This window comes from Siniperca chuatsi, linkage group LG7 (assembly GCF_020085105.1).
Source record: "Siniperca chuatsi isolate FFG_IHB_CAS linkage group LG7, ASM2008510v1, whole genome shotgun sequence".
In the NCBI taxonomy this organism is placed as follows: domain Eukaryota; kingdom Metazoa; phylum Chordata; class Actinopteri; order Centrarchiformes; family Sinipercidae; genus Siniperca; species Siniperca chuatsi.
In genome coordinates this window covers 30859581-30868802 of record NC_058048.1, presented here as the reverse complement: position 1 = coordinate 30868802, position 9222 = coordinate 30859581, and the positions used below count along the sequence as shown (strand labels likewise).

General features: G+C 43.6%; 1 protein-coding gene across 8 annotated transcripts in view; it reads left to right on the top strand.

The window, feature by feature from the left end:
• Nucleotides 1-7861, top strand: part of LOC122879177 (latent-transforming growth factor beta-binding protein 4) — a 104521-nt gene extending 96660 nt beyond the window's left edge. For all 8 annotated transcript variants that reach the window (XM_044202985.1, XM_044202984.1, XM_044202981.1 and 5 more), the window contains 4 exons: nucleotides 606-789; nucleotides 2319-2626; nucleotides 3091-3243; nucleotides 3431-7861. In XM_044202985.1, the coding sequence (XP_044058920.1) occupies nucleotides 606-789; nucleotides 2319-2626; nucleotides 3091-3243; nucleotides 3431-3573 (788 nt within the window). In that variant the 3' untranslated portion in view covers nucleotides 3574-7861. The remainder of the gene's footprint in view (nucleotides 1-605; nucleotides 790-2318; nucleotides 2627-3090; nucleotides 3244-3430) is intronic.
• Nucleotides 7862-9222: the final 1361 nt, after the last annotated feature.

Here is a 9222-nt window from a genome sequence, read left to right as displayed (position 1 = left end):
TCTCCTCCTCTCTCTCCTCCTCTCTCTCCTCTCTCCTCCTCTCTCCTCCTCCTCTCTCTCCTCCTCTCCTCTCTCTCCTCCTCCTCTCCTCCTCTCCTCCCTCCTCCTCTCCTCCTCCTCTCCTCTCTCTCCTCCTCCTCCTCCTCCTCCTCCTCTCTCTCCTCCTCCCTCTCTCCTCCTCTCCTCTCCTCCTCCTCCTCCTCTCCTCCTCCTCCTCTCTCCTCCTCCTCCTCCTCCTCCTCTCCTCCTCTCCTCCTCCTCCTCCTCCTCCTCCTCCTCCTCCCTCCCTCTCCTCCTCCTCCTCCTCCTCTCCTCTCCTCCTCCTCCTCCTCCTCTCTCCTCCCTCCTCTCTCTCTCTCCTCCTCCTCCTCCTCCTCTCCTCTCCTCCTCCTCCTCCTCTCCTCCTCCTCCTCCTCCTCTCCTCTCCTCTCCCTCCCCCCCTCCTCCTCCTCCTCCTCCTCCTCCTCTCCTCCTCCTCCTCCTCCTCTCTCCTCCTCCTCCTCCTCTCCTCCTCTCTCTCTCTCCTCCTCCTCCTCCTCCTCCTCCTCCTCCTCCTCCTCCTCCTCCTCCCCTCCCCTCCTCTCCTCCTCCCCTCTCCCCCTCAGCTCCTCCATACTTTGCTCCCTACAGTCCGGACTCCTTCCCTCCAGCTGTGGTTCCCAGCAGAGACTACAGTGTTCCTGACTATGACGATTACTCCCCAGCAGGGGGCAGCAGGTCCGGCTTCAGAGGCAGGACGCCGTCCACCTTCAGCCTGCCGGACGGAGCCTATCGCCGGCCTGAGTTTGGGTGAAGTTACTAAAGTTGACACATTCAAACTGCTTGTCTCGTCACATTTGTACTTTTATATATATTTACATATTTACATTTGAGAAGCGATTTGAAACGAGTATCATCGGAGTAAAACGTGTCAGTATCTGTACTCGTAAATATAGTAACTTTTATAAAAACAACTTCTGTAAATCTTTTACTGTTGTGATCAAACACGTTGCTCCGAAGCTCAATTCTGAGGCTGGAAACAGTTTTCTAATAAATACAGCAGCTTCTGATCGACCCTTATCAATTTAGCCCCGCCCACGTCCATGTTAAGCCCCGCCCACGTCTGGTTTAAGCCCCGCCCCTTACGAATGCAGATAATTTAGTTTAGAACAGATACTCGCTCATCCCGAGCTGGAACCAACAAACTTGTGAAATCCTTGTTGCTGATTAATTTACTGCCGATCGATTTATTGATGCATCAACTGATCGCATCAGCTCCCGTTGTGAAAAGCTTGTTTAACAGTCAAAATGTGTTTTTTGTATGTGTAAAACGACGCTGGCAGTGTAGAAGATCTTCGCTCTGATTGGAGGACGATTATCAGCTGCTCAGCCTTCACAAACTGTTAACTAATTTTAACTAATTTAAATCTAAATTACCTTTTTTAAGTTGCTTAAAAATGTTCAAAGTAAGACGGTGTCGTCCCTCATTCGTCCGGGACTGATCTATCGTAGAAAAGGTTTCAGTCGTAGTCGTCTGGACGCTGTTTTCAGAATCAACGGTACACAGGTGAGACCAAACAGCCACTTCACAAAAGACTTTATCAGCACAGACGACACGCTAACTCGGATTACAGAGCGCCGTGCGTTTGCATCTAAAAGCGGCAAACCGCACATTTGAAGACAGCGAGGTGAAGAGTCTGAGTAGAGAGAAGAGTTGGTTTGAAAGAGGAGTCAAAGAAGCCATTTTTGTGAAAAAAGAAAACCCCTCTTTGAACAGAAATGGTGGTCTGAGATTCAATCTGCCCAAAGTTTACCACAGTGTATTAACACCGTGGTCAAGCCAATCACATGCTAATCAGGTACTTAACAGTGATGAGGGAGGTGCAGCCAGAAAACAATAGGCCTGATTACTGATTACTGGGCCATCATGGAAACTATTAGGTCAGTTTCAGGTGAAACTAGCTAATCAACAGATACTCAGGTAGACTCCTTCCTGAGGGCGGGGCTTATGTAACACAGAGTAGCTTAAATTTCTGAGTTCTCAGACCATTTTCACAATTGAGAATGACTTCCGGATGGGAGCCGAAACGTCTTGATTCTGAAAACAGCGTCCAGACGACTACGATTGAAACCTTTTCTACGACTTAAAAATGTTCCTAAACACCAGGAAATACACAGTAAGGCTGAGAATATATATATGTAAAAAGCATTCAAATGTAAAGAATTAAAAACATTAAAAGTATAAAAAAGTGTTTTCGACACCCGATTCTGTTGAGTTGTTCAGTATAACTTAATCTTCGCTTATCTAACGTTCGCTGGTTTTACTGTCTGTCTCTCAGCACTGGTTACTACTCTGAAGGAGACTTCAGCCCCCCCGATGGCTCCCCACCCAGGCCTCCGCCCTTCCGCCTCCCTCCGGACCCCCGGGGCGAGAGGGCGTTCGGGGCCCGGCCTCCTCCTCCGTCCCTGCCTGAGGGTGCTCCTCTCAGCCTGGCCCCGCTGCCCGGCGCTCCCTACCAGGAGCCGGAGGAGGAGGAGGAGGAGGAGGAGGAAGAGGAGGAGGCGTGGAGGCCGGGCCCGCCCTTCCCTCCCTTCACCGAGAGGAGCAGAGGAGGAGGAGGAGGAGCACCGAGGAGGGTGTATGAGAGTGAGTGGTAACACTTTATTTTACAGGTCTGTATTTTTCTAAAAAAGAACGACGTAATTTGGCAGAAATTCTGTTGATTATTATTATTATTTGTATTATTGGAAACTTTATTCTCCACGTGTGTTGACGTATTGATCCTTTTTACAACACAGGGTTGTATAACGAGATTTGTAATGTAGTAAGCAGATATGCCACATCCACCGCGGATATCGGATTCAAAAGACGATCTTTGGCGCAAAGTTGCCTACAGAGTTAACTAGCTCACAACTAGCTCACAACTAGCTCAACTAGCTTACTGGTTACTGACTAGTTAATTACGCTGCAGTTCCTCTAACAACCACTAGTTACTGACTAGTGGCTGTTAGAGGAACTGCAGCGTAAAGAACCTGAACGATTAAATCAAATCAGTATCTGATGTTTAACAGTCCTCTCCCTTCGACATCTCTTCTTCTCTTGTCTTTCAGGGCGTTATGAGTCCTACGCCGGCCTGAGCGCAGCAGAGGATTGTGGGATACTGCACGGCTGTGAGAACGGCAGGTGCATTCGCGTCGCCGAGGGTTACACCTGTGACTGTTACCAAGGATACGAACTGGACATGACCTCCATGACATGTATTGGTACGCTGCTCTCCTCACCACACTCACACCTTCACACGTGGGATCTGGATCAGCCCGGCCCGCATTTATCCAGCACCTCACAGCAGGAAACCACACAACGCCGTATCTGTGTCGTCTCCCTCGCAGGTCGACGGCGTCCAGACAGACGCAGAAACTCTGTTAAAAATGTGTGTGTGTGTGTTTGCAGATATAAACGAGTGTGAGGACGGCGTCAGCGTGGTGTTCCCGTGTGTGAACGCTCGCTGCGTGAACACTGACGGCTCGTTCCGCTGCGTCTGCAGGAGAGGATACGTCATGTCCCGCCGACCAAACCACTGTGTGGCTGCGTAGACCGGACCGGACCGGACTGGACTCGATAGACAAGCGAGACTGGACTACACAACTGCAGACTAGGCTAGACTAGATTAGACTGAACTGGCTTGGGCTTTACTATAGAACCAGATTTGACAAACTAGACTTGACCAGTCTAAAATGTACTGGACTAAAATACTGGGCTAAGGTTACACCAGATCCCTCTATAGGGTTTCTGCAAAGTTTCAACAAGTTCAATTTAAAACCTTTTAAGACCTATTCCACATCCGTAATGGCAAAAAAAGTACGAAGGATAAGATCGAATTTCTTGCAAAGTAAATTAATTTATTCACATTCAACGATGGCAGGCGTTTGCTGGCGGCTTTTTAAGGCGGCTTCGTGTTTCTCTGACTTCCCACGCGACTCTCAATGATGCGTCGGGCTTCGAATTCGTTATTTTCAATAGGCTTCAACCAGGCACTAAATGCTGTTCTCGAGCCAGATCTCGCTGAACTTGCACTTGACCCGTATTACATGAAAGTAACGTTAATTTACAACTTACTTTACTTTTAGAAGTACCTGATTTTTTGAGACGCCACGTTAGCCCACGCACCACATCGCCAACGATAAATGCTGCACGGTTTGCATTACTGGTTACTGGTTCCATGTTGGGTTTTATTTTTAGTTGTTACCGCGTGATCAATACTAATTTCCCCCAAAAAACACATTTAAAAGCAAGACTGAAGTTAATGCAACTTTATAAAAGTAAACGTTAATAATCCCGTCAATTTTTAATACCTCTCAAAATCTTATTTAAGACATTTTAAGGCCTAAAATTCAGATTATTGGATTTTTAGGCTTTTTAAGGAAGCACCAAAACCCTGCTCTAGATTAAATTTAACACCCTGTTTTAACTCCATTCTCTCTCTGACGGTTGATTTCTGTATTTATATGTCGGGCGGTGAACATGACATTGTGTTGTAGTTTGGGGCGCGGGGTGTCCCAGGGAACATCACAGATTTTAACAGATTTTTGGGATCTAGCGGACAGGATTACTGGGTTTTCTCTGGAAAAAGGAAAATAACTTGTAACAAACACCAGGGATTGGGACCAGGATCAACTGATATTATAATAACTAGCTCAAAATGAAATTTAATATGCACAATAACTGGATTGTGCATATCAAAAGACGATTAAACCGTTTTTGGACGTATTTGTGATACAAGCTTTTTTCACATAGCGTTGGTTAGCGTTATACTGTTAGTGATCTGTCTCTTTATAACATTCATCACGTGGTAGGAACCATTGTGCTGTTGAGTTTGTATTTCACTTGGAAAGTGGAAGCTAGCAGGCTAGGCTAACTAGCTAGTTAGCCTAGCCTGCTTACGTTAGCACTGATTCCCACTAGACTTTACTTTTGGTTCATATTATTTCAACTCCAGTTAGTCCTGTATCCTCAGCATGAAGTACGTTACCTGTTGACTCAAATCATGACACGAGGTAACGTACAAAATCACAGATAATAACAGCTAACAACGTTTCCCCTCCCCAACGTCAAACCAAAGATTCACACCAGCTGGTTCCTTATAAGAAGTAACTAAGTAATTTAACACTAAATCCTTTTTTGAGTTAATAAATTATATGTACAGTCACTTTATTACACCATCAGTTGATTCTGGTCCCAGTCTATTGTGTTCATTATAACAGCAATTCTTTGCTTTAATTTTCCATGTTGTGATCACAGAAAGGTCTATTAAAAGGTGTACATTGAGTCCCAAAACAACGTACAAAGATAAAATCCACACTGTGTCTGCCCAGTCTAAACCAGTCTAGTCCTGTTTAGCCCAGTGGTTGAAACCAGGCTAACCAGAAGTAGACTCCAGGCTACCTCTGATCAGCCTCGTAGTACAAACCAGGCCAGTCCTCCACTGGGAACCAAGCTGTGCCAAAGTTCATCTGTGTGTTTTTGACTTCCTAGACTCACAGCCACGACTCTATCTGGATGTTTATTGTATTGAAAAGTGTGGTAGGTTATTTTCAGCGGGAGAAAAGTGTTTTGAGACGTGTGAAGTTGTGCAGTAGAAGAAGAAACAGTCGTGTGTGTTTGTTTATTAGGAAACTAACCAGACTTCGCTGGGTGACACCTGCAGAGAAGCACTGAGCTCAGATCAGGTGCAAAACAACAACTTTACATTTTAACTTGATAGAAAACAGAGGGAACGACATTAACGTCACCTTATAGATCTCAGTCTAACTGAAGGAGCTCAGGTGAGATTACGTTTATAATCATAATATCTACAGCATAAAACATAAACACAACTCCAATCTGTTCAATAAAGCAAAGATTTGAAGGGCGTCATCTGTAGACGTAAACAAAGAAGAAAATATTGTCTGACTTTAAAAATGTTAATGAATGAAATATATGAAGTAAAACAGTTAGAGTCATGTTGGCTGCTTTGATTACAATCCCATTCCACATTTTACAGCTCTAGCCTAAATACAGCAATGATATCTGACAATACAGCTATTTACTGTCAAGTACTAGCCTTATAGCTGTCCCAACGTACACAACAGAAAGCTTATGCTAACGTGAATATTTTTAACGTTAGCTACCAAGCAGTAACTAGCTTTTTTGGTGTTGCTCATGTAGAAACTACAGTTTGTTATGATGTTACTGAAATTAATTTCCAACACACCCCATGTGCATTAGTAATTAGCCATCCGCTAGCTAGAAACTAATCGCTAAGGTTAGTGTACTCGCTAGCTGTTAGCTCACTAGCTAACAAATATGCTGGGTTAGCTCGTGCATGGATGTTTAAAAAAAATCGAAGAAACATTGTTCTACTTGCTCACTGGGCCGCAGCCACTGAAATACTGAGGCAATGAGTCCGAAATCCCCAGTTGATCCATTTTAATTGTTCAGTTATATATTCTGGCAATGTTTGTTCGCTAGTGAGCTGTTAGCTCACTGGCTAATGAACAAGTTGGGAAGTGTTAGCGTGGGCGTGGAAATTGAAGAGTTTAAGAAGCATCGTTCTGCTGAAAAATAATTTGCTCACAGTTGCCAGGATTTCTGAAATACTGAAGCGATGAGTCAAAATGTACTCTAATTGAGATATTTCGACTCGACTACAGATGGAAACGTGGTTTTCTAAAACATTTGGCTAATTTGAGCAGCCAAACTTCTTTTTGTCAGTTTTAGTAAGAGTCAGTTGAAAGTTTGCTCTCTGCAGTTTGCAGTATGTTCATTTATACACCCTGACGGAGTTTTATAATCAACACTGTGTGAATAATTCATTAACAACACTACGATTTATCTTCACTAAACCAAACTCAGCAATCAACAATGAATGTTTGGGATCAGTCTGGTGATATTCTACGTTTTTCTTACTCAACAAATCCCACGTGCAGACTCAAACCAGCAGTGGACGGATCTGCTAACGCGTACTGTGTGCGTATCACAGCCTCCACTGGTGTCCAGAAACTGTTAAAACTCATCAGCGAGCCGCTCTGCTGCACTGGGCGACATGCTCCTTCATCACCATGAACACACACACTGTAGTTTATTCTGACTCAGTCCCACACACACCGTCCTGCTGCCCCAAACACTCACTACAGCACCACATGTGGATTCATCCGCCGCTGGAAATAGTCCCCAACAAACGCACCGTTTCCTCCTGTTTGAGCCGCAGACAGGAAGTCAGGAAGTACAGTACATTGTTGGTTTGGATCTGCACGTGGGGTTTGTTGACTAAGTCAACTTTTGATTAATACATTTGGTTCCTTCAGTTGACTTTTATAAATACTAAATGTGTTGATGAATTACTGACGTGTCTGTGCTTTTATGTTTGTTGGCAGATTCAAGCTTCTTTTCCAAAACATAAATTCAAACTTTAGTGCAGCTTTCTCTCCCGAATGTACTGGAAGCTGCATTCAGTCATATTGTGTATATAATAATTCACATTCTCCCACAATAATCCTTATTGTTACCAAATGAATGAAGCTGTTACAGCCTGTAAGAGAGTGTGTTTTTATTAACTTTCTGACGTAGTTAACATGCTGAATCCAACGTGATGAACTTTCCTCCTCAGCACCTAATGTTTGCTCTATAACATGCACTGTATCTGCCAGAGACCAGCCTTTTGTGCTCACACAGGATATTTTGTACATTGTTTAAATTTCAGTCTCTGGTACTTTTTAAATTGTTCATTTTTCTGGTTAATGATTCACTTTTTTTTTTTTTTTTTTAAATCATTGTTGTTTGTATGACAAGAAATGAAAATATATTTGCACACACTTTTATTGAAAGCTGTCTGTGTTGCCTTTTGGTTGTTGTTTGTCTGTGTTATTGTTCGTAGGAGAGAGAGCAGAGAGGACATGAGAGGCAGCGTTTGTGATGTGAAGGTTGCTGGTTCAAATCCCAACTCCAGCTGGTCAGGGAGGAAAGGTATAGATCAAAGTATGATTGGTTATTGACTCCCCATTTAATATAATAAGGGATGTCCCGATCTGCTACTACTGAGTCTGATCTGATGCTCCCCCCCCCACTTCAATCTTTATTGGCACCGGATTTGCAACAAAAGAAATATATTAATTCACATTTTCCCCATCATTCGTAAAGTCCTGCTGATGGATTTATTTGCAGCTCCGTTCCGATGTCGCCATTTTGAGTCTTGTATAATGTCAATTTTTCCCATTTTTCTTCCAGTTGTGCTTCTTGTAGTTTCAAGATATGGGTCAACTTTTCCATTAAGGAGATTTATTCAGCGATTATTAGCCGTTGGTCTTTTGTCGGTGGCGCTGCCTTCCCCCAGCTCCTTGTAATAGCTTTTTTTACGTGCTACTAACAGTATTTTAACCAAATATCTGTCGCTTCCTATCACACTTCATCCAGAGACTTTACAGACATCATAAAGTACCAAACAACTCTTAGGGACCTTACAGTATATCCTAGTATTTGTTGAAGCACTTTACAAACCATTTCCAAACAAACATGTGAGTGATTGACATCAAATGATCCAAACTCGCTCCAACATTTCTGACGTCTGTGTAACTTCTGACTTTTCACCTTTCGGTGTAATAAAGAAACAAATCAGATTTTTCCAGGAGGTGTATCTCCGCTCTGATATTTACCTAAATGACTCCAAACTCCAACCTGAAAATGAGATCAGATCTTAAGAAATGTTTGTGCCAAAGATGCTCAGCATACAGAGTAAAAATAAATATACAGAGCAGCAGGAGATATGACATGGTGATTAAGTTTGTACTGAGTACCGAGTGTTTGTTGGTGTCAAGTCACCTCAGGTGATTCTCGCGTGCTGATCAGTTCTAATCCTCCACCTGGCTCCATAACCTTAATGCCTGCGCTGTTTATGTAGATCCAGGTCTCTAAGCCTCTTTATATTATAGGCCAATCCGTCCACACACACTTTCACCCTCAGGCAGCATTAATGGGATTACAGAGGTTCACCCAGTACTGAGGCTGAAACTGTGAGCCAGCGAAATATCAGCTTTCACTTTCACAGAACCGCCAGCGCTGTTTATAGACACACATCTCTGCAGGTGTTCTCATTCAACACACACACCGTCGTGTTTCCATCACGTCAGAGGACATCGCATTCACTTACATTCATTTCCTGAAGACTTACCCTTAACCTTAATTCAATTCAGTTCAATTTTATTTATATA